This window comes from Toxotes jaculatrix, chromosome 5 (assembly GCF_017976425.1).
Source record: "Toxotes jaculatrix isolate fToxJac2 chromosome 5, fToxJac2.pri, whole genome shotgun sequence".
Lineage (NCBI taxonomy): Eukaryota > Metazoa > Chordata > Actinopteri > Toxotidae > Toxotes > Toxotes jaculatrix.
In genome coordinates, this window is record NC_054398.1 from 7,026,735 (window position 1) to 7,052,632 (window position 25,898).

A 25,898-nucleotide genomic window follows, 5' to 3' on the forward strand; every position below is an offset into this window, starting at 1 on the left:
GGATTGACGCCAGCTCAGGTCAACGCTAGCAAAAATCAAGCGAGGTTCGGCCCTGTCCATCAAGGGAATTGAACCGCCTAAAAAGTTTGTATTTTACTCGAAAAATATTTGCCGACATTAAAAGCGGCGAGCAAGTCTATCCATACCGGAGAGTTTTGCTGGTCATATAGGTAATGCAAATTATTTTACTTAGCAAGTCAGCGCGAACTAAGAGAGAGTTTTATTAGCTAACTAGTGTTAACGTTAAAGTTGTTTCTGCTGGGCTTGGCTGACGCTTGCTAGCTAATTGGCTAACTTGGAGCCAAGTTAGCCAGGGCGGATAACATTATTACATATTGAACTTTGATTTAGTTTTCAACTCTAAAAGTATTTGTTGTTGACCGCTTAATGTACACCGCACTCTGCTGAGGTCCCCGTGAGAGATGGGAAGAGAGAAGGATAAAGGAGACGGGACGACCAAGCCGAGAGCAACGAAACTGAAAAGGCTGAGTGATGAGGAAAGCGCCGGTGCCGAAGGAGATGCGCTGAAGAACAGGTGTGGTGTGTGTGAGTGTGTGTGAGTGTGTGTGAGTGTGTGTGAGTGTGTGTATGTACACGTGTGAGAATCAGAAAGAAAGGTGAACAGAAAAAAATGTAAGCTGACAGGCACAGTTTAGCTAGCACTTAATCATTAATCCATCAAAGGCGAGTCAAGTGCCATTATCAAACACGTTACCTGAATGACTCCCTGCCGTAGGAACAAAGTTAGAGCAGCTTTTTAATAATATATGCATGTGACATGGCAGCCTCACATCCAGCATCTGTTCACCATCAACACAGGTCACACATCAAAGCTGTTTTTTGCATAGAGCCAGCAAGATGCATTTCCTTTCATTCTGCTGAAATGTGGAGTCAAATTAATTTGGATTAAAGAAAAAGCAGCTAATATTTGTAATGATGATAAATCAGATGGGAGAGGCCGCAATATGGCAGTATATGTATGTGTTTGTGTTACTAAAGGACATGAACAAAAAAAGTGTTACTGAGAGAATGCCACACTGGCTGAGCTGTCTAGCGGGCCGGTGGCATCGGGTGCATGCACTCATTTCACTGAGTACAGTGGGTGCTCCATCTTCATATGAATAAATTAATTTACCTTGATATCTGATGCGTTTATTACCATGCATATGTGAACAGACAAATGAATGCGGAGTGATCTGTCATTGGCTTGTGTAATTGATGAGAGCAGAGAGATGAATAGACACCTGTAAGCGCTACTGGCAGTGGAGCAGGCGGCTTTCTGTGACAGCTAGCCTCGTGTTATTTCATGGCACACTGACTGAATTACTGATTAAGGACTGACTTAGCATCCTCAGCTGCGAGACTTGTGGAACTAATTTTCCTTAGCATAAAAGTGTCTCCTGTTTTAACTGTTGAATTGCCATAGTCCGACGTTCAAAGTTGGGATTTCTGGATGTAAAAATTGAACATGGCTGGGGTATAATTGCAGCTCAATTTCTTGATACATCCAGGCCTGAACGCTGGAAAGGTCAAACCGAAAAGAAACGTGTTCAAACCTGTAGGGAGACCCTCTGGGACACTGCTTGTCTAATTGGTGGCATTTTATAGCGTCGTCTGACTTGAATGATACTAACCAGGCAGAGACATGAATCTAACATCAGCCTTAATATGCTCTCACTTTAAGCCTTGCTCTTGAAAAGTGCAGCTCAGACTGTCTCTTAGGGGGCCCTTTCAGTCATGTCACAGTAACAGGGAAAGCTGATTTCTTCTTGCAGTTGGACCATTTTCCCAGAACTGCTCATGTTACAGACACTGCATCACTAACAAGCCTTTCCTCTCCCTCTCATTGTCATCCCTATCCCATTTTGACGTCCTGACGAACAGCACAAAGCCAACTGAACCTACAGAGAAAACTGATAATGGAAAGTCTCATAAGGAGGTAAATCACTCATTTCTTTCTCTCTGCTTTCCATTGAATAGGTAGATCTTGATAGAATTTGACCTGACGTCCTGTTTACCTCAGTGGAAATTCAGTGTAATCTAAACCAAAGGAGGACGTGTGATGGTCACGAGAGTCCATCCGTAACATTTGCCCTCTGGGGAATTTGCACATCACGTACCAGGTTGAAAATTTCAGCCCTTATTACCCACTGACCCCGTCTCGGACTGACATAGCTACAGTATTGTGCAACAGCTTGTCCTATGCTGCTGGATTCCCACTATACTGACCAAGTATATTTACATGCATACCAATGCCCAGGCTGTTGGAAGTAATTATTTTATGGCAGTGTTTTGATTACACTGTTTAAATGGTAACATGATTCATCTGATAACCTGAGTTCATTTAATTATTATTGTATTGCCTCCCACTCCACTCCACAGTGCTATGTTTAGGGCTACAGCTACTAATTATTTTCATTTAAGTAAATCGTTCAGTTATTTTTTTCAGTCAAACAATAAACTTTAAAATTATTTTATTTGTAAAATTTCAGAGAATAGTGAAAAATGCCTGTGTGACAACTTAAGATTGACTTCAAATGATTAAAACAAAAACAAACAGATATTAATTTTTTTATGATATCAAACAATGTAAAACAATAAATCCCCAGACTGGAGAGGATCTAAGCTTGTACTTTATAAATTGGTTATTTTCCTCAATCATTAATTCCTCAACTAATCGATTACACAGGATAAAACTCTCATCCTTTGATCAGCAGCCTGAGATGAAAGACTTTGCCTCACACTTTTATATATTTCATGAGTCAAAACAGTACGTATTCAGTGTGTCGTACATTTATTTATATGCAAGGAAGTTAGTGTGTTACATTACATGGTGTCATGGGACCAGCTGTGTGAATGTGCTTGCAGTGCTGTTATGTAGAGTTAAGCTTTCATGCATGTCCCTCCCCAGGTCAAGACGCCTGAGACGGAGACCCTGGAGACAGCCAACAGTCCCAGGTAGGGATGAAGTCCTAATACACTGTATCTTATTAAAGGCCAAGATAATACGCTGACAAGCTACTTAGGAGAGATTGTGCCAGAAATCGTATTTTTCTCCACTTTTTTCTTCTTCTTTCCTCTTCCCTCCTGAGGTGATGGAAATTAATTTTTGTCTTCTGATGTTCAAGGGCTCTGGACAGAAGCCGTTCCCATTTTATACAATGTGTTAAGCTCTCTAACAGAAAATTAATTTTACTGTGCACTGAAGACAAATACTGTATCTGTGGCTTATCAGGGAAGTAATAAGTGAGAATGCATGGTTTGAGTAGTTGGATGCTCAGCAGGGAGTTGCTGGGATGGCAGACTTTGGCCGAAGGCCTGCTGTGTCGAATCTGTCTCACAGCAGTGTTTCTATAGAGTTGTTAATGGATTGTTTCCCAGACGCAGACTTAGCCCAACCCAATACGACAAGTGACATTTCAAAGGAGATGTCAGTTGGAAAAACTATTTTACTAAATTCTGGCTTTTAATGTTTCCCTTTAGGGTTTTTTTTTCCCTTCAGAAAGGCTCAGGTGGTAACTGTGCTAGTTGAGTGGGTTTCATGCAGGGAGGAAAGTTAAGGCAGCAGAGTTAAAGAAGAAACATAAGGCTATTAGAACCACAGACCGTAAATGTCAATGGACGCAGTGACCCACCCCCCTTTGTATAGCTTTTTATGGATTTTGCTCAGTGGTGCAGTATACCACAAAACATGACCATTTCTACACAGTCTTTTTTTTTTTTTTCTCATTCCACATTGAGCAGTTGAGCTCAACAGCTTGGCCACAGTGCACACTTAGGTTGCAAAATAAACTTAAAAAAAAAAAATAAAAAAAGAACAGGGAGGAAGTTAGACAAAGGCTTCTCCTATATGTGTAATTTGTAATATATGTAAAAGGAGCTTTGGCTCACAAGTAGTTTGCCTACTGCGAAGGTTAAGAACATTCATGTGTCATTAATTTTCTTAGGAATGACTGTGACACATTGTGACACCTGCAGGCAGGCAGTTGGGTTTCTTCATTTACTTGTCACATTAAAAATCCCTCCACCCCTGATGGGAGCTGACGCACAAAGCTTTATGCAAAGGGAACCTGTTGGAACCAATTTAGTCATTATGGCTGTATGTATGTATTTGGCCCATATTCTCCCAAACACACTGTACAGTCCAGTCCAAAAGTATTTGTACAGTTAGACACACTTTTGTTCCTCAGGCGCTGTGCTTCAGGATGTTCAGTGTGAAATAAAATAAATCATATGTAGATTTATGTCAGTGTTTAAAGAACTGTGGGGGAGATATAGCCCGTTTAACACATAGTGCTAAAGGTTCAGTGGCTCTGAAGTAATGGGACAGGTACATATGAAGTGAAGCAAATTCATCTTTAATATTTAGTGGAAAATCCTTCCTATCTTTTATATCTCCCACAGAGTTCTTTCTATAGTAGTGTGAACCTATTCAAATCAAAGCTGAGACTTGGCACTTTAATGTCACATTCATTACTTCATTTTAAAGTGAATGTGCTGAAGATGAAAGAGTGAAGAACACTAAATGTGTGACTGTCCAAATGCTTATGGTCTGGACTGTACACAAGTAGTTTTGTGTTGCCAGCATGATTTTTGTGTAGTGGAAGCGTAGTTAGTGCAGGAGTCCCTCATTATGTTGTAAGGCACTTGTGAGCTGTTCAGGTTTGCTGGAAGGGAAAAGTATACATGGCTAAAGGGTAAAGGATTTGTATTTACAGTTTAATTGAACATGACTTGCTGGATAATTGCAAAGGTCAAAAAAACGACTAAAATGACAGCGTGATGTTTGATTAAAGAAATTGTAGCGTAAAACATAAAGGTCAGTGATGACACTTGTCATCCCTGTTAAGAGAAAACAAAAGTCACCTTGTTTTCTACTAACTTAACTTAAAAATGAGTTTTATTATTTACCCCTGTGCTTTTCTACTGTGACACATGCGACAGAGTGAGAGAAGGCTCTGTACCCTCAATCAGGATCCGTCAGGGGTCATACTGTAGAAGTGCAGAGAGAGAGAGAGAGCGAGCATGAGCATTAGGCTTATACGATTTGTACCAGGTAGTTACTAACAGCGGGATTCACTAAGCCAATCTGACAATTATGTGTTGCAGTGCTTTACATTCCCCATTTGCCCCTTGACTAAATGTTACGTGAAGGAAAGGGGAACATTGTTATTTATTAGTAGTGGTATCTCTAATTTGTTGATTTGTTAATTTGAGCCATTTCCCTACCCACCAATTCCTCCCTCTGCAGGGAAATCCAAGCTTGCAGTTGTGTAATTATTATTTTTTTTTATTCTAATTGCTGTAATTATGCCATTATCATTACTGTTTCAATAATGTTGCTTAATTACCATAATTATGTGTGATTTCTTGTGGTCAGTGAGTCATCACTGTGTGCTTAAGGATTTTTTTTTTTCTTTCTCTGTTCCACATGGCAGGGTAATTTTGGCCCAACTCTTCAGCCAGGAGTGTGACAGGCAGCAGTGGAGAAGAGCCATTAAGCTTTTATTCTGCCTTGTTATTAGCTTGTTAAGTAGGGACTCATTCAAAATCAACATTTCAAGTCAAGATTTTTTAAGACAAAATAGAGAAAAAAAAAACAGAACAGCTGATAAAAACTGGGGAATGTGTTTGTCCGAGAATAACAATATTAAAGAAAAGTTACCTGCCAAGGTGTCAAATGTGGAGGGTTAAAAAATTTAATTGATATTAAAAATGTTGCTTCCCTTTTGTAAACTGGAGTTTAAGAGGGGTGGTTAATGGAACTAATGCATCATCCAGCATGCAGCATAAATGCCTAACTCAGTGAGACCACAAATCAGACGGACTTCATGTCGGGTTAAAAGCAGTCATTGCTAAAACAATAAGGTCGGCCAGCTTCATGTGATGGACACTGACTGTTTTTTTTTTTTTTTGTGGTTTAGCAAGTTGGTGAAACAGGATCCTGAGGATGAAGACTTTCCTTTGAAGGAGAAAAGGTTGAAAAGGATAAGAATTGAAGATGAGCAAATGGAGAGCCCTTCACATTCCCCTGCCACACCTACGTAAGTGTGACCAGGTCACTAAGCTTCTCCTTTGCGTGTGCCAGTTTTTCTTGATATTAGAGTATGGCTAACAAAGTTGTTTTGGCATCCTAAATAAATAAGAATTGAGGAATGTGTTTGTCCAAGTATAACAATAACATTAACAACATTAACAGTCAGTGCTAAAGTAATAAGCTCATTCAACTTTATCTCATGGACACTGACTGTTCTTTCTGTGATTCAGTAAGTTGGTGAAACAGGAGAATGAAGATGAGGACTTTACTGTGAAGAAGCAAGGGTTGAAAAGGAAAAGAATTAAAGACGAGCAAATGGAGAGCCCTTCACATTCCCCTGCCACACCTACGTAAGTGTGAGCAGGTCACTAAGCTTCTTCTTTACATGTGCCGGCTTTTCTTGATATTAGAGTATGGCTAACAAAGTTGTTTTGGCATCCTAATTTATATATATATATATATATATAATTTTAAAAAATATATATATTTTTATTCTTTCTCTGGATACCTTCAGCTCTAATATAAAAACGGAGCAGCATGGGCTCGAAGATGAAAGTGACGGAGAGGCTCAGAAAAAGAAGTCAAAGAAGAGAACAGAAAAGGTAAACGTGTCTTCCTGTGGTAATCTGTCTCCACTAATAATACTCGGAATACTGAACACTATGTGTTTGCTGGGGATGCGGTTCACGGTGGGAGTGTTTCAATTCACATCCAAAGTGTTTTTCTCGGCACAGACCGTGAAGAAGGAGGAAGGAGAGGTCTCAAAAAAACCTAAGAAGACAAAGGAGGAGATTGAGGAGGCAAGACAGCTGAAGATCAAACAGAAGGAGGAGGAGGAGCAGAATCGCTGGAGATGGTTTTGAAATGCTGCTTTTTTTCATGTTCTATCGATCTGGACCCACCACACACACACACACACACACACACACACACACACACACACACACACACACACACACACACACACACACACACACACACACACACACACACAGTCACATACAAACAACATGGGGAAACTAGAGGAGCAATTTTCACTTCCTCAGATACATCCTAATTTTTTCATCACGTTTCTTTCTGTCAGGTGGGAAGAAGAAAAGTATGAAGATGGGGTGAAATGGAAGTTCCTGGAACACAAAGGACCCTACTTCCCTCCCAAGTACCAGCCTCTACCTGACAATGTTCAGTTTTACTACGATGGTCAGTTGGAAATGGGGATTCAAACTGGGTTGAAAGGGATTTACACACGCTCTTTTTGGCATGTGCCACATATTTTCTCTGATGACAGTAATTTAAAATAATTTGGTACCTCAGAGGTGATGTGGAGACCTTTTTAAAGTACATTCAGAAATTTCTTGCTCTACAGGGTGACATCACAGGGGTCGGGGAGTACCACTGCACATGTGGAAAAAGTTGTATAAATCCATTTGTGGCTTCAGAGGGAGCTGGTCAAAATTTGCTAAATTGCCTCCAGTGATGTCACTTCAGTCGGCGTAAGCTGGGTCTGAAGTTTGAAAATGAAAAAAAATGTGGGGATGTGGAGTTAGAAGGAAGTGAGCTTACCAGACCTCTGTAGCCTGCTGCTCATCTCTGCTTGAAGCCAGCAGCTCAAGGCTTCATTAGCCGCCATGAGCATAATGGCGCTTAAATCTCTGTTCTGTCAGTGGTGGAGTTGCAATGTGGGTAATGTAGGCGACATGGAAGAGGAATATGTGTAGGGAAAAATAGACTTAAAAAAGGGTTCTGCTGGATTTTTTTTTTTTTTACCGCAAGGCATTAGTCTGACAGTTTTATGGGAGTGAGTGATGAATATGTGGAGCACTCATCTAATTTCAGGTAAAAAGCAGCAGAAAACAACAGCTGAAAGCACATAACACACACACGTACCTGCATTTTATTTAGAAAATAAAAAAGCTCCCAGAGCTGTGAAAGAAAGTATAAGTAAACAAGTAGAACAAACCGTATTTTTGAAAAATTGGCGCAGACTTGGACTCAGATGGACCAATACAACATTACAATATATAGTCTGAAATATATTAAAAAAACCTGTTGATTTAAAAAAAAAAAAAAAAAAAGTCCTCAGAAGCCTTTAAAAGTCTAATTCCACATGTAGGTCTTCCTAGAGCTTAAGTGCAAAAAACCTTGCGCCCTGTAGTCTATGAAGTACCACTTTACTCTGTAGAGACCTTTTCGGCTTTGTTGTGCAGGAGAGGAGTCATCTTTCACACACATGCAATCCTAAACATCCCTTGACGCAACGGTAGGCCTGTTTGACGTTCATGAAGATGCCTGCAGTGTTTAAATTACACAGCTTTCCCTCCAGCCACACAACCACACTCACATGACCTCGACCCTTCACAACATATTTGAAAAGGGAACAGGTGAATAATATTGGGGCAACAATATTATTATTGTCAATATAATTTGGAATTAAAACCAAACAAATTCCAAACTCTGAGGAGGAACATCAGTGGACAAAGTTGTGTATAAAACAAAAAAACTACTTTGAAGTAAATTTGGGAATGTTTGTGTAGAGGCGCCCCAACACAGTTGCGTACACACACAAAACACGCACATTTGGATCTTTAGGACACCAAAGGTGTATTGGGTCAAATGCTGATTGATGACTGTAATTGTTTGTGCTTTGTTTAGCAGTCTAGACACAACTCTGTCCTATGGGGAGTTGGTTTGATCTGTTAATTCCTGTGCGTGCATGTGCTTCTTGTCGCTCACTCTTAGCCGTGGGCCTGAATGTAGATCTTTGTCCTTGTCTCTAAACCTACCTCTATAAATTCATAGGTTGGTCTGACAGGATAGTAGAGGAGCTGAGGTAGGTGTTACTGCATGCAGGGGTTTGATCACGCTCTGAGTTTCCAAAGGTGTGAAAGTGAACTGTTGGGACTGGTGGAGCAGCTGCGTTCTGTGCTGTTTTTATTATTGTTGTTTTGCAGCTGTCTTATGTCCCAGTGAATCCAGAAAACAGTTATGACCACCCCTCCCTCCAAACTTAAGAGATTTCTCTCTCTTTGTAATTAGTATTTTATTGAAATTTTATATTAATTTCACATTCTGATCAGTGAATCCTGCATGTATCGAAAATAACAAGAAAACTAAAACTAACAACTGTAATAATAATAACACACAAATCAATTGTATATTCCTACATTAATATGCACCAAAATCTAATCCAGTTTGCAAGCAATAAATTAGTTTTCAGACATAAAGAATGTGAAAAAGAGCTTTACTTTAACGTCTGTCCACATTAACAGTGTATTCCATGTAGCCTCCCCCACATATTGCCACATATTTCTCAGTCCTGTCCTGAGAGCTCTGTGAACAACAAAAAATACTGTTGAAAAAAAAAAAAAAAACAATAATCATGGTAGCACTGTGCTTATGTTTGTATGTGTGCAGGTCAGAAGGTGAATTTGAGCCTGGCAGCTGAGGAGGTGGCGCTGTTCTTTGCCCAGATGTTGGACCATGAGTACACCACCAAAAAGATCTTCCGGGAGAACTTCTTTAAAGACTGGAGGAAGGTTAGAGCCAAAATGCATCATAGATGTTTTCAGTAATACGCTTAACTGGCTCTCAGAGCTGACATTTTACGTTAGAGCAGTCTCCTTAAAATTTCTCATGAAAGATATTCCCATGCTCCACAGTAGTTTTGCCAGATATCTGAATGCTGCTACATCGATGATAACTGGCAGCTTTGTCAGCCATGATTGGTTTACTGTGTATATGAGTGCACTGTCTTTTCCGTTACTCCAGGGAAATAGTGCTTACATTGGCATAAAAAGTACAACATATCAACAGTGTCGGCTTTTGCAAATGTCAGCTGCAGAAAGTTGTTCTTGATAACATCCAGTGACAGTATTTGTGTGTGTGTGTGTGTGTGTGTGTGCTGTAAATAGCAGAATGTATGTGTGTAAGTACGGGTTGTGTGTGTGAAACATGCATGCCGGTGTCTGTCAGGGTGTCCTCTGTATAGAGAAAACACCGTGCCAAGCCCCAAGGCATATCATGCAGAATTAATTTTGCGCTGCTTAGTGCTCAATGCACTTGAAAATACGATTTGTGTGAAGGCATTGATATGCTAATCCATACAAGTAGCTCCCCTGCATATGAACAAATCCAATTAAACTGTTTTATTATAGCCGGAAAAAACTCTCCTCGCTCCACTGCCCTCAGTGCCCGCCCACTGTCGGGTGTCAGTCATGCTTAGACACGCAGACTGACTGCGTGTCCACACTGTCAGTGCAGAGAGGTTTGTGTTTGTGTGTGCGTGCTGATCTAGGGGTCTCATTTGACTTCCCGTCTGCAACGACCTTAGACCACAAAACTGGACTAGTGCTGCTCTGAAAAGCTTGATAAATGGGCGTCATTTCTTTTATCCTTTATGGATTTGTTTTTATATGATCGCTGCTGTAACAATGAGTGATGACAGTAAGATCAAGTCGTCCAAGGTCATTAAAAGCCCCTTTTCATCGTTTACTGATGTGTTCTGCTGCTCAGGGTCAATGTGACCTTAAAAATACACATCCAAAAAATGATTTTTGGTGGAAATGGGCATATAGCACCCAGAAAGTTGGCCTCTTGTTCCTGCAGCACTAGCTCTCTTACCCAGCAGCAGAAGGCCATACTAAAAGCCCTCATGTTGTTGTGACATTTTAACACCGGGAAATTCTGAGATGAACCATAAAGTCTCCTCTGACTCACTCTGTATTGCTGCCCTGTTAGTGACCCCTTTAATGGGGTGACCCCTTGTGTAATAACTTTAGGAAGTAGACAGTTAAAGTTGAAGCTCAGTGGCTCTGCTGCTGCTGCCTTCAGTGTACTGCAGTGTCAACGCTGTTTGTGTAGCTCGCTTGGGAGTAGCCTTCTTAGGAGAAAATGGTCTACACTCTGGCCTTTTTCTTAACGACACCACCTTCTTCTTTTTCTGTCCTCTCCGCCTCCATAAAAATGGGTAATTAAATGAAAGGTTACTGATCTCTTTTGATCATGATTGTCTAATGTGCTTTTTATGATACATAATTGTTGTAATGCGTTATTTGAACAGACAAAGGTTCCACACACTGTATTAGTAGCCCCCAGTAAATTTAATAAAGTAGTGTTGTGTGCAGATCTGTGGTCTGTTTCCTCTGCGGACGGACATTTCAAGCAAAAATACTACTCAATGTTCACTGGAAACTGTTTGACTGTTCTTCAAAACGCTTAAAATCAAATATCCAGTAAAATAATGTGTGCAAAAAGTGAAGGCGTCTGAATACTTTCTGAAGCTACACTTAATTTATATTATTGTATATTATTTATGTATATTATTCAAAGTGGAAAATGCACCTAATGCTTTCCTGGATTATTAAGGCAACAGCTAAATATTGTTATTATTATAGATGGTGTCCTATAGATGAATATGTTTAATAAATTGTTTGTGAAATGTCAATAAATGAAAATTATCCTTCACAGTGTCCTAGAGGCAATTTTCCTCCCTGCTGGATTAATGACTTAAAAGATTAAATGATTATCAAAATTGTTACACTTAATTTTTTTTTTTAATAGACTAATTGTTTTAAGGACATTATGCATGTTAAGATGATTTCAATTTTAAAAAATAAAATAAAAATCTGACTCATAATTGGACCACACTTTGTGCCTGTTTAGGAAATGACCCATGAAGAGAGGTTACTGATTAAAGATCTTGATAAATGTGACTTTGGAGAGATCCATGCCATGCACAAAGCCAAGGTGGAGGCCAGGAAAAACATGACCAAGGAGGAGAAACTGGTAAGGCTCAGGCTTTTTTGTTTTTTTGTGTGTATGCATGCTGTTGCTTTCATATCCTCCTGTAAACATCTAAAGAAGGTTGGTATCGATCATTTAGCTTCTTGATAACTGATTTTTTTTTGTGCTTTCTGTCTGATGTAGGCTTTGAAAGAAGCCAATCAGAAGATAGTAGATGAGTTTGGCTACTGTTTGCTGGACCACCACAAAGAGCGCATTGGAAATTTTAAGATTGAGCCTCCGGGGCTGTTCAGGGGTAGAGGCGAGCACCCCAAACAGGGCAAGCTGAAGAAAAGGATCCAGCCAGAGGACGTTATCATCAACTGTAGCAAGTGAGAGGGGGATTGTGACATGGTGAAGTGACCCCATGAAAAGCAAGATGTACCAAAAATCCATCACCCAGCTGCTATAAATACAGCTCTCAGTGTGACCTGGCTGAGCACAGCAAAGATTTAGCCTGTTATTTCAAGAAAGCAAAGCCACACCTCAATGCACAAAGTGTTTAAAAGTTTGGATTCATAGGGAAATCACTTCAGTCTTTTCAAAATGTGCATTCTTAGAATTCAACAAAGCATAGCCGTTTTGACAGCTCCACTGGTATTGGTAATACACTGCTACACAGAATGTGTTTTCTTTCGTTAACCTCCAGAATACGGTTTGTTATGGCAGCACATCACTCAAGAATTACAGCTCTGCATCACTTCTTCACTCAGAGCAGCCTGGTGTGCTGGGAAAAAAGTTTTTACGTTGTCGTATCCGTTTTTGGCCCCAGTGTGTCACACATCTGTGTTCAGGAGCTTTGAACCACTGCAGGATGTGTGACGTGGTTTATACTAGATAATATAACGTTGTAGTTGCTTATGCATGTTGTGTTTTTTTTCTTGGTCTAACAGAGATGCCTGTATCCCAGTGCCGCCTGCTGGGCACCAATGGAAGGAGGTTCGACATGATGACACTGTGACGTGGCTGGCCAGCTGGACTGAGAACATCCAGGGGGCCATTAAATACATCATGCTCAACGCCAACTCAAAACTCAAGGTAGCCTGTCAGTCAGCTGCAATTAGGGAAAGTGCTCCTACTTAAGTAAACACAGGCGCATTAGTCATAAGAACCTGCAACCATTTTATGGCGAAACATTAACTTTTTTTTTTTCAGATACAGTTTTCAGTTGATAAATACGTTTATCCACAAGCACCTGAACGCACCACCAGTCAAGTGTCACCATAGCAGTTCCTGTGCTCAATAGCTTGCCACTCAACAAAAACGTAGCTCTGACAAAAATGACAGAAGCTGTAACACAGCTTAGCCTCAGTGGGTTATGTATGTCCAGCAGGTTTCAAGTCTGATTTATTTTTTTTTAATCACACTGACATGAGTGGAGACCAGTCACTAGCCCGAAAGGTAGAAAAAAACAAACAAAAAAAAAAACCCGCAATAATCAGTCAAACCTGCTTTTGTTTGAAGCGGATTGTTAATCTCGTTTCCTTATAAATTCAGAGGGTGTCACCTTGGAGCAGCTTGTTCTTTATAGTTCCTGACACTGTGGGCTTTAGACCAGAACTGTTATTCTGATTCTGATCTCTATTGTGAACTCATAAGCATGTGCAACCTTATCATTGTCAGTATAGCTGTCAATAAAACTGTTTGGTAGGATATTGGCATTTAAGTATCTTAATTTTTTTTTTGTTTCTGAAGTGTTAAAATTCCATAATGGTTTTGTTTGAGAGTCAATGTGTGAGCTGTGTGTGTTAAAAAAAAAGACTTGCGTCTTGTTATTCTCACTTTCTTTCTCCTCCGTTTGCTCGCTCTTCCTCATCCTTCTTTCCATCTTTCATGTGTAAAGGTTAAGTTATTCCACTTTTAGTCTCCATGACAATGTGTGTGTGTGTGTGTGTGTGTGTTCGTGTTCCCTGATGGTGGGTTTAATTTTGTCTTTGTCACAATCTATAACCAGAGGCAAAGAGAATTTTGTCATTATAGTTGTGTGTTTCTATATTCCCTTTCTTTGTGTGATGTGACAGTCTGCGTTCATGTCATGATTACCATATTGAAAAACAATTTGATCTGATGTTTTTCAGGGAAAATGACTTCGTTTTGTCTCTTTAGTTCTTTGTTTCATGTTTATTTTTCTCATCTTTCCCTTCCTCCTTTTTCTTGCTTTCTCTTTGTTTGCTTCCCTCATCCTCCTCTTTTCCTTCCTGTCATCCTATCAACGCAGGGAGAGAAGGACTGGGAGAAATACGAGGTTGCTCGGAAACTGAAGACATTCGTGGATGACATCCGGAACCAATACCTCCAGGATCTCAAGTCTAAAGAGATGAACACTCGCCAGAGAGCTGTGGCCCTCTACTTCATAGACAAGGTCTGGTTGAGTTGATGCTCAAAGTAGAACTTGGAAATAAAGATGCAACAATGAGGATACCAAGTTCTATATGTTTACACACCAGTGCTAGAAAGAAACCTTTGTCAGTGTCAGATTGTCCATAGTGCTCAAGTCTAATGCCATGGGCCATGTGAACATATTGGAAATCAATGCATTGTGTCTTGATTGCCTTTTCAGTATTGTCTCATAGCAAGATGGAAAATCTTTTACAAGGAGAAAATGGATTATATGTAGCCATTTTCTTCCAGTGACCCCAAGCTAATTATCTCACTCAGAATTGAGTGAAATGATAGATCGAGTGTGTGATTGCTTTTGGCTCATGCCAAAGACTATTTCAGTCCTGATCTGGCTTTGTTGTGTTTACTAGGCAGTTCTTGATTTCTTACTCAAAGTCGTGAGTGGATGTTTAATAGTCACCTGATTGGCATCTGTTTGTTCTGTGAGTGCGATGGATGGTGGTGACAGTGCTCGGCGTGTATGTTTGGATTTGATGTGTATTTATCTCTGCATCCTCTGACCCCCCCCCAAAAAAAAGCTGGCGCTGAGAGCTGGTAATGAGAAGGAGGAGGGAGAGACGGCAGACACAGTGGGCTGCTGCTCGCTACGTGTCGAGCACATCACCCTGCACGAGAAACTGGACGGCAAGGAGTTTGTGGTGGAGTTCGACTTCCTGGGTAAAGACTCGATTCGCTACTACAACAAGGTCCCAGTCATCAAGAAGGTAAAGGAACAAAAGACGTGCAAATTGATTAACACCCCCACACTCACATCCATACTCTCCTCCTTTAATTTGTGGATTGCTCTGACCTGAAAACTGTATTTTTGAATAATATTTTTTATGCTACTTAATATAGTTCGTACAATGCAAATCCATTCCACACTGGAGAAGACATCAGCAAAATACTCCAGTATAAGGGCTGTTCATTGCGATATAAAACCAATATATTTCATTATAATAATCTAGGTTTTGCCCTTTGGGTTTTGGCAGAAGTCCCTGCAGAGAAGGTCACTTGCATGCATATCGACACACACAGAGCCTGAAGCTGAAAGGAACTGAGAAATGTCCTCGGGGCACAGTTGTAGATGGATTCTGGCCTAATTTGTCTGTCTGTTAGAATGGCTGAACTGTCCCTCTGCTGCAGTCTGCCTCTCTTGGATTACATCCTCTTAGTTTGATGAATTTTTAACCTTTAATTGTGGTAACATGGAGCTGGTCATTGCATCTAAGCATCAAGACTTCAGTTCAACTGGTCAGTTCAGATGAACTGGTCAAGCTTCTACTCCATGAGTAATACAAGAGGAATAAGTATTTTCTTTCCCCTGTTGTAGAAGTAAGTCAAAGATCACTGTCTAGCAGGTTTCACTTTCAAGAACACAATTTTGATGAGACACCACTGGTATGCAAAGCATTCAGTCAGAGTCGGCACTGAAATGAGTAGCTGAAGTCATTTATCAAGAAAGCACACAGAACAGCTGCTGGTGTTAATGTTCATCATCTTTTCTTGCTGTCTCACAGCATTACATCGTTTTTGGATTTTCACTGCTGGTCAGACAAAATAAGCAATTTGAATACATAATTATGGCTGATATAACTTGGTAATAGGATTATATCTTTTTTTCTGGCATTTTATAAACTATGATCAAAAGAATTAGCAGCAGATTAATTGCTAATAAAAATGAGCATTTGCTTTTCCACTCACGACAGCAGGACACTCAGTCTGCGGGTGCTTGTGAACAACTGATCCTCCCTTGACATGAGCTGAGCAACCTGGTATCTTGAGTTTCTCTATGCTACCGTCAAAATAATTGATCTGAGCACAGACTGTATATACATCTTAATCAAGATTAGACAGCCCTGTGATTAACAGAGATGTCATGCACATTAGTTTTAGTGATGGACAATATTTCATCGTTAACTGTTTATTCAGGTATGTTCATGTTCTCATGTACTTCCAGTTGAAGGTGTTTCCAACTATTGGAATTGCCAAAGACAGATTAAAAAATAACAGTCATAATCAAAGCCGCAGAGGCCGAGATAATGAACCACCTGTATACATTTCATGTGTTGCACTGCTTATCTGTAACAATGTTCAACTGTTTGATCCCTGCTAAATAAACAAATAAATAAATACATTTTAGTCCCTATTGTGGCTCAGCTTCCAAAAACACTAGATTCCTACTTTGTATAAATCAGTAACATCTTTCGTTGGACCCCAGCCCGTCTCCTAAATACCCACATCTTTCAAACTCCACACCTCCTGTTTGTAACTTGGGCATCATCAGGCTTACTTTTTCCCTAACTTTGCAGCGCTCCCCCCCCAGAGCCACACAGGACATTACACAACTTTGGTCACAGGCTCAGTTGGGATTATAATGTGTAAACTTCACGTGTTAAATTTGTCCCTTTTTAAGATCTGCCGTGCTGTTGCCATTCAAAATTTTTCACAATAACAAGTGTGGTAACAGGAAACTTGTTGAACCGAATTTTTACAGCACTTCGGATTTTTCACAGTTGCGCTACAGTTTCGTGGCTTGTTGCTGAAATTCATGGCCACTTTCTATGTTTATATTCAGCCTTTCTGCCTTCCTCTTGAGTATCTTACTAGGAAAGACAGAATAGTTGTGTGTGAGAACCTGTACTATTGCAGCTAAATCACTGCAGTTGTCGCAAGTGGAAACTGGTGGATTGATTCTTTACCCTCTAAAGGCATATGTCTGCTGAAAATCAGTGAAAAACCTTCAGATATGTGTTGACAATGTAATGTAACAGTTAAAGTCTGTTTACGTACTGTGCTCAGTTGGCTTTGCTGTACTGTGTTGTAATGCTAGGTGCAAAAAACTTTTTTTCAAGATTTCATAATGTGAGGTGTTTGCGCAGGTTACAGTACTGTGTATACAGTGTATGCTAATGGACACTGGGATGGTATCAGTACTATGATAGAACAGAAAGTAGTTAGGCATTGCAGCATCTGTTTTTCTTTACCTGCTACAGTAAATCACGACGCATGCTGTAATGAGCAGGTTAGCAAGTGCCACAATGGAAGAAAACAAAGTGTGTCTGGAAACTTTTTTTAATCTTGTTTAGTTGTCTGCAATCTGTCAAACAGCTGTCACAATTGTGTGTGTGTGTGTGTGTGTTCGCGCATGTGTACGTGTGTGTGTATACATATGTAAATTTCCAAACCTGTCCTCTGGTGTCAGCCCGTGCTATCTTCTGTTCCAGAGATGGAAAAAGAAACGTTAGCACCTGACAGCCAAAGTATTTTGTTCCTTGGCAGAACATATAATTATTCAAATGAGTGCATTCAAAAGCGACACATTAGCTAGAATTAATTAGTCCCTTGCATATTTTAGCATCATCAATTCCCAGGGAAATCAGTGGGATTGCTGCTAAATGTCACTTGGAATAAAATGGGACAAGGATGGAAGGAAGGAATTTCCATTTTTAACCTCTGGAGGGGTTTGAAATCATTGAATCTAATTCCCTATTCAGACCTAGCATTAACATGCGTCTCGGGTGATCCGATCACGAGTGGACAGTTCTGAGTACATCAGTTCACACCTGGCATTAGAATACATCTCCACAGGTGTCTCGAATGACCACTTGTGGCCCGATCTCTCTTCCACGCTGTAATATGCAAATAGACACATATGTCATTTCCGTTTCCAAAGACCAAATGTGTTGTTGTTTTTAACTGGAGGCAGCAATGCACTTTCCGTACCTAGTCTGCCGGAAATTAAAAGAAGAAATCAAAACACCCCTGGTCTATTCCGTGGTGTATTCCAAGGCAATCCAATGCCCAAGATGTTTGGTGCACTTCTAATATTTCTCTATGAACCGGTTCAGATTTGTTGTTTCTGCATTGGTTCTGCACACAGAACCGTTGCACCAGTTTTCAAACTGGTGTCTTTTTTTGCCTTTCCCACCCATGAATGCTTAGCCAGTGGCGGATGAGCACCTCAGTGCATCTGTTTATAGTTTCATAACAAGTACCTACTTATTACTCAATTTAAACATCAGTTAGAGCACTGAATTACTTAATCAAATAGCCCAGGAGAGTGGGGACACCTGCAGCTGCATAAACGTATTGTGTTGGCCACGTTCAGTCTGCTCAATAATTATTTATTCATTTTCTAAATGATTATTTTCATTTTCAACACACACACTCGCGCCCAGACACATCACTGAACCAATTAGGCAAGCTCACTTCGGTGTCTCTGCTTCTCTGAGACTTTCAGACAGATACTGATTTACATTTTCATCCAAAAGCACTTGCACTTTCACTTTTTATACTTTCAGCTTATTTGCCGAGGGGGAACAAAATTGCCACACAAACCAGCCAGTGAAATATGTGAGTGTGTTTTATAAAGCAGCACATCTGTTGCTATTAATTGGTTTCTTGCATATTTCACTAGTTTATTTGGGGAACGGTGCATCTGTGTAACCCACTGAGTCGCTGGAAATGTCAGATGTAATTGTGCTGGTTTTACTCTTCTGGCTGCGCTCTAAGATGGACAAATGATGTCAGGCTCCAAACACACACATGCACATATATACCAATGTCTGAAGTACATTATAAGGTGCATGTACTGTACGTGCGTAATTTCATCATTTGACTTGTAAGCTAGCCTTTAAAGAATCATTGTCACTTTCCACCTTTCCCATTAAATTTATTGATAAATTGAAGGTAGTTTCACCTCCAATCTCTTGCACCCAAAATGTTGCAAATGTTGGATAAATGATTTGGTGTTCTTGAGAAAAGAAAAGTGTTTGTTTTATGTTGTGTTCTTGAAAATTGCAAGTCCTTTGATGAAATTTGTGTATATCTTTTCAGGTTTTTAAGAATCTTCAAGTGTTCCTGAAGAAGAAGAAACCTGGAGACGAACTCTTTGACCACCTTAACGTGAGTATCTCGCTAACTGCCTCTGCATCTCTTTCTTTCAGTATTTTACACGTTTTCTTACCACGAGAGATGTTACATGAACCTTTTGTAAGGCATTGCCAGCTGATTCTCTACATCTTGGCGTTCAAACAAAGGAAATGGCAAAAGAAATTGCTTGATATTGGTGAAAACTGCTCTCAAGTAAAGAGTAGTTGAATTTTTTCCAGGTGTGTGTAAGAAGTGAGAAACTCCCCTGAGGTGCGTAATATTTGAAGAAAAGGCAGAAAAAGGCTGTGAAAGCAAAATAGAATTACATTTTTTTTTATGTTTTCTGGGGACAGAAAGCTACGGTAAAGGAAAAGCAGGGACTAAATTGTAAGGTGTAAGAGATGAGATTGAATAAGGATGAGCCATTGGTGTGGAGAGATGAAAGGGGTAAGTGAGGAAACGGGAGGCGAGGAGAAGGGGAAGAATATTGGAAGCGGGGACAGTGAAAGCAGAAAAGGGAGTTTCAAAAGAGAGAGGGGATGGACTCTGGCAGATAAAAATGAAACTGTGCGAGTGAAAATTGAGAGTGAACATGCTGGGTGGATAAATTTCCTCACATAAAAATCTGGCGTCCTCTCAACCTCTTCCTGTAGCCGCAGGCAGCAAGGCCACACAGAATGCAGCAGTTGTACACAGTGGTTAGTCCACTGCAGGGAGACATGGGGCTTCTCAGGCTGCTCCCAGTCTCTATAAAACAAGATCAACCTCATTATTTGTCTATTTGAATCAATACCCCAGGTTGTTCTTCTCTGGGAAATTTGGAATTGCTCAATGTTCAGGTTTGTTGCAGCGGAAACCAGACTACAGCTGCATGTGACCTTGGGTTAAATGTTCCGGTTTCTGAGAAATGCCTCGTCTCGTGATGCTCTCAGGAGTGACAAGGTCGCAGGTGGGAACGAATGCAACAGATGAATGGCCACATCAGAAGAGAGGGTTTCAATGAAATGGAGGGAGAAAGATATGCAGATAAGAAAGCCAGAGGAAGGTCTGAGAGCCAGCCACGTGTTGGTGTATAAAGATTGACAGGCAGGAAAAGGAAGACTCAAGGCAGGACAGGAGTAAGAGGGTGAGATGAAGAGACGGAGCAATCGAAGGAGGGAGTGCGGTTCCTTTGCTCTCTGCCCTCTAGTGTGTCAGGAAATGTCAGGGTGTGTTGGAGGTGGAATGGTAATGGCTGCTGTGGGCAGGCCTGATTGACACCCAGAAAGGCCAGGCCATTGCAAGAGTGGAGGGATGTGTGTGTGTGTGTGTGTGTGTGTGTGTGTGTGTGCGTGCGTGCGTGCGTGCGTGCGTGCGTGCGTGCGTGCGTGCGTGCGTGCGTGCGTGCGTGCGTGCGTGCGTGCGTGCGTGCATGCGTGCGTGCGTGTGTGTCTGTGTGTGTGGAGGAGTAGACGGAGTGGTAGGAAAGTGACAGCTGGTCCAGGTGAGGGGAGATTAGGAGGGAGAAGGTGGACGATGGCTTGGAAAAGGTAGGAGGCGGAGGAGAAGGAGGAAAGATGGAGCAAGGGAGACGGTAAAGGGGCAGAAGTGACAACCAGGCAGCTGCTGTGAGGCCGAGGTGAAGCGGAGGAAGATGTGGAAATCAGAACAAAAGTGCAGAGGAAAGACAAAAAATGGAAAATTCGGACTGAGAGATAAATGAAAAACACGAAGGAGGAAGGAAGCTAAAGAGTTAAGTGGCTCTGAGCCTTATTCCGTTAATAGGCTCTCTGACGTCTGAACTTGGCTGGTAAGCTTGGTGTTAATTGCTCCAGCATTGTTGTTGTTCAGTCAGAATGTGACATAAATGATTGTGCAAAAATGCTTTCCCGCCACCACACACCTGGCCAATTGCTGTGTAAAGTGGCTGTGCTGGTTACTGGTTTTATAAAGTTCAAAAATGGTGAAATGCCTTAATTCCTACATCAGAACAGTGTGGGACAAGGGAGTTTCAGACAGTAATTGGCTTTCCAACAAGCACTTCTGTTGAAGCATACTGACACCTTCAAAGCCACGGCGAAATGGAAGTGGTTGTCAACAATGTGACGGATTTTTGAGTAACACACAATATGTGGGTGGGGTTTGGTTTTGAGTGGTATTTAAATCAGCTCCTTAAAAATTTATTGGATTATCAAAAGTGGGCATGGCTTAGCAAAGGTTGTATGATAGGACTGTTGCCCTGCACCCACATCTTCTTCACTTGCATCGTTAGACAAGGAGGAAGAGGACGAGGAATTAAATAAATCTGCATAATCAATCTCTTCTGGAAGTGTAAACAAAGATTATACAGACTGACCGATATTGCTCTGCTGGCTACTACCGCAGTGTGAGCTAATTATCAAGTGTGGATTCTCTTTTTGACAAACTTGACAGCACATAGAGACAGAATTAGAGCTCTGAAAGTGTATTTTTCTTTCATTGTGTCTTTAAGCTGCTTATTTTATTTAAGTGTAACACTCAGAAATGCAGTTATATTAAATTTTTGTACATCGAAGTGCACAAACTACTTTATAATCTTGGGTTAATGCGACCTGAGTTTTTAAACATCTGTAAACATTTCAGTGTTGCAAATATTTTATCATAGTGAATGACATTTCAGAAAGAGAGAGAGATGATGCTCATCAGTATAAGGCGGCAAAATCCCCAGCCTCATGGTGATTGGATAAACACACAAACACACACACACACACACAATGTTGAGGTCTGAGTGTCTGATCAGTGAAAGTGCAGGTGTTTGTCAGACTTGTCTGGAAGCCTCCTCTCCTGAGTTCACATCATTAGAGCTACAGTACACACACTGTTTCAGAATAACTGTAACCTCAGTGGGATTTTTGTTAACTACATATTACTCAAATAAATGAAATCACTACCTGTGGTGTAATATAATCTCTATGAGCTGCTTTTAGCACATTTCATTATTTTCTCCCCACTCCCCTCTAGCATCTACCAGAAGGAAGATTTTTATGTTTTATATACAGGAAACTGATGCAGAGAATACACAAATTAGAGCCAGTGAAAAATGAAAAGCAGATCATCACACGCACTTTAAAATGGCAACAGTCAATATTTCTCTCTGACATTAGTTGCCAAATGCAGTATATTAATGAGAAAGTTCAGTGTGGAGTCTCATATATTATAGATTGGAAATTAGAAGTGCAGTAATGATACGTTGAAGTAATGCCTTAGGAGGTGACATGGATGACATACACAAACACACATTTGTGCACACTCAACACACCATGTCAAGGGAGTTGGTGGTATGAGAGCTATCATACCTGCCCCTTAGACTTGCAGACACCTTCATTAGCATTGCAGGGGCAGAGTTAGATAGCTCATTAGCAAGGCAGGCACGACAGCAAATGTGTGTGTGTGTGTGTGTGCGCTCTCCAGCACATACATCATGCACACGTATGTATATACATGATAAAAAACCTCCCTCATCCTGTTTCTAATGGGCAGTGAGAGAGACATATTCATACGCGTCCGTGGCCCCAGACAGCAGGGTCCTGACCCTGCTCTGATTAAACCAACCACATCATTATTGTAATCTTCATCAGAATGATTTCTTCTTGTGCCCGTGAGCTCACCAGCAAACTCATCTTAATGGTTCCCCCCCCCCCCCCCCCCCCCCCCACACATTTGTCTGCTTTCATCTATGTTTAGAAATGTGTTATCGGCCTCTCAAGTCCATGTGTTTGCACCTCGTATCAGGATGTGTGCCGTGGGGATACATATTTGTTTTGCTTTCACACCTGTGTCTGTGCTCTTACACTCTTAACTCTGTTTCATCTCTTTGCTGTTCTGCTGAAGTTGAATCCATATGACAGGAGCTAATGGCTGTCGAACCATTGGCTATGACAGCTCTAACTTGCTATAATACCTAAAGAAATGTCGGAGGGGAAATAGCACTGTGATCTTCTTTAATCTCCCTGCTCTAATGGACGGTGATAATGAAGGCAGAGATGGTATTTTATGTGTTTTATTTGTTAGGGTGTATCACAGAGGCTTGAAACACTGCGTTGGTACAATGCCACAGTGCCATCTAGTGGTAGAGGATATATTGATTTAGCCGGCCTAATGGTTCTGCAATGACAGTGTATTTGTTCTATACCATTCTGGTGAGTGTGTTGTTCTTTGTCTGCTTCTCTTTGCCCCCATTTCTCTTCGTGGCAGACAAGCATGCTGAACAAGCATCTGAGTTCCCTCATGCCAGGTCTGACAGCGAAGGTCTTCAGGACATATAACGCCTCCATCACCCTGCAGCAGCAGCTCAGAGAGCTTACAAACAGTAAGTCATTCATTCATTATACAATAAAGCGGTCTAACCTTACATAAATTGCCGTATGACATGCTCAAGTTTATAAAGCACTGGCTCATACTCAGCTGCTGGACAGGTACCAGCAGCTTTATTACAGTAGCCCTTTATCAGTCTGTCTCTTATCACTGTCTCATTACCTGGCTGCTTGTGTCATGGAGTCCCATGATAAAACACACTGCCATGCTTTTGACGTTTTTTATTTTTAGCTTGTTTGATTTAAGACACCCTGACACCAGTCAGCTTTTCCAGCCATGGCAGGAATCGACTATCACTGTAGCCAGTGCAGCGTGTCTCTGCCTCACTCTTATCAGGCGCCCATTGGCTGCCTCTGCCACACATTCTCATTCACAGAGAGAAGTGTCACACTCTCTTCTCATTTCTGGATTGCCACTGAGAGCCAATCTGCAGGCTAACATGTGGTTGTCGTGTGGACCCCAGGAAGAATAGATGAAGCTAATCTGAATGATCTGATGATATGAATAAAATGGAATAGTAGCAATGTGTAATTGTGGTGTGTGTGTGTGTTCAAGGTTGAGATTTGTGGTGCAGATGGTGGGTGGCCAATAATAACAGGAGGGATGCCAGCATGATTCTATCTTTTAAACTTCTGAGCATAATTCTGGTCAGATATGTGTTCTCTTGGGATTTTCCTGCTTAAATACTTTATTATTCTGTCACCCTCCAAAGAGTCTGACAATGTGGCACAGAAACTGCTGTCCTACAACAGGGCTAACAGAGCAGTTGCTATTCTCTGTAACCACCAGCGGGCGCCGCCAAAGACCTTTGATCAGTCGATGGCTAATCTACAGGCCAAGGTAAGACCTGCTGGGCTTGGTTTATCGGACATTGTCATTCATCACTTTAATGTTTGATTCAGATTTGCATTAACAAGAAAAATGATATGTTTTCATGTTCTTGTGCCACTGTAACATTTTATTGAAAGAAGCAGAAATCTAGAGACAGTGAATTACAGCCCAGTCAAAGATAGCTTGAAGATGACAGTAATTCATGTATAAAAACATGCCTGTGCCCCTAATGTGCTCCACCCAGATTGATGCTAGAAAGGAACAGCTGGACCTAGCTAAGACAGAGCTGAAACAGGCCAAGAAGGAGGCCAAGACCAAAGGCAGCTCAGACTCCAAGCTAAATACGTAAGTGTTGCAGTAGTGCAGAACAACTGTGGACATTAAAACAATTACAAATGATTGAGAACAGTCTTAAAACTGAAGCACCTCTTTGTAGATTAAATAACAAGCTACACACACACTTAAACACTCAGTAGAAAGGAACCTCTTAGTGTTAAGCACTTCCAGATTGGTTTAACATAGGAAATGTGGGATCTTGAATTTGCAGTCATAATGATGTCGTCTTGATAGCCCTTCTTACCCTGAATGTGGCAAGAATCCATATTAAAAGACTGGTTAGACACTGAATCAGGAGTCTTATTTCTGCTAGGGTTAACCGTGTGACTTTGTTGTACTGGCCTTTGTGAATATTTTCTGGTAGGCTGGTGGAGCGGAAGAAGGCAGCTGTGAAGCGCTGTGAAGAGCAGCTGCTGAAGATGGAGGTCCAGGCGACTGACAGAGAGGAGAATAAACAGATTGCTCTGGGTACCTCAAAGCTCAACTATCTGGACCCACGCATAAGCGTGGCATGGTGAGTGGACACAAGCTTGGACACTTAACTTATTGCACATCTCTATACAGACCTGCTTCTTAAATTCATGCATGTGCATACCTACATCAGAGCAACCAGACAAATTGTGGTTTTCAAACTCAACAACCAATTCCACTTGGGATCTGTATCACAAAGTGAGATTACTAAAGCAGGCAGCTAACTTTGGGCTTAATTTGGGCTTTCCAGTATCATGAAGCTGGTCCACTTTTAATCAGGGTGGATCACCATGGTAACCTGTGCTGAATGGCTGACCGGTTGAGGCAGGTTCAGCTCAGTGGATTTTATCAAAAAGTATAAATCCATCTCCTGATGAATCAGTCTTTCTGGAAAAACAGAGTCATCAGTTCTACAAGGATCCAAAATACAGTACTGCTTTCAGAGTATAATAATAACAGACCAATGAATGTATCTAGCACAAGGTTTTTAAGAGGAAGGATTTCATGGCCTATTAGAGCCAACTAGTTGTTGTTTTGTTTCTTTTACAGCATATACTTGACAGTCTTCTTTTTTTTTTTTTTTTTTTTGGTGTAGGAGTAAGAACATGGAGGTACCCGTAGAAAAAATCTACAATAAGAGCCAAAGGGATAAGTTTGCCTGGGCCATCGACATGACAGAGACAGACTTTGAGTTCTGACTTTAATCTTCTCTTCCATAATCTCCAGACTCATAAGCGGATACTACGATGCAATGAAGGAACCATTCACTTTATATAACATACAGTACTTTAATGTTGCATTTATAGTGTGTTGAAAAACTGCTGATGTTGTCCTTTGAGACTGTGTGGCATGATCA

At 40.9% G+C, this 25,898-nt stretch overlaps 1 protein-coding gene across 1 annotated transcript; it reads left to right on the top strand.

Annotated features, from left to right (window-relative positions):
* On the top strand, nt 1-25,757 carry zgc:173742 (DNA topoisomerase I, mitochondrial). The gene is made up of 20 exons (XM_041038869.1): nt 1-84; nt 410-535; nt 1,885-1,939; nt 2,912-2,958; nt 6,268-6,387; nt 6,552-6,639; nt 6,772-6,893; nt 7,122-7,237; nt 9,452-9,573; nt 11,699-11,821; nt 11,963-12,150; nt 12,712-12,856; nt 14,037-14,180; nt 14,737-14,922; nt 19,037-19,105; nt 23,285-23,399; nt 24,117-24,244; nt 24,480-24,580; nt 24,936-25,085; nt 25,638-25,757. Exons 2-20 carry the CDS (start codon nt 423-425, stop codon nt 25,738-25,740), a joined length of 2,235 nt encoding a protein of 744 aa, XP_040894803.1. The 5' UTR covers nt 1-84; nt 410-422; the 3' UTR covers nt 25,741-25,757.
* Nucleotides 25,758-25,898: the final 141 nt, after the last annotated feature.

What these genes read in the sequence shown, in the direction of transcription:
- zgc:173742 (XM_041038869.1), top strand. Translation starts at nt 423, where the DNA reads ATGGGAAGAGAGAAGGATAAAGGAGACGGGACGACCAAGCCGAGAGCA. An exon ending in GAGACAGCCAACAGTCCCAG is followed by an intron (nt 2,959 to 6,267) that starts GTAGGGATGAAG and finishes TCTGTGATTCAG; the next exon opens with TAAGTTGGTGAAACAGGAGA. An exon ending in GAGCAGAATCGCTGGAGATG is followed by an intron (nt 6,894 to 7,121) that starts GTTTTGAAATGC and finishes TCTTTCTGTCAG; the next exon opens with GTGGGAAGAAGAAAAGTATG.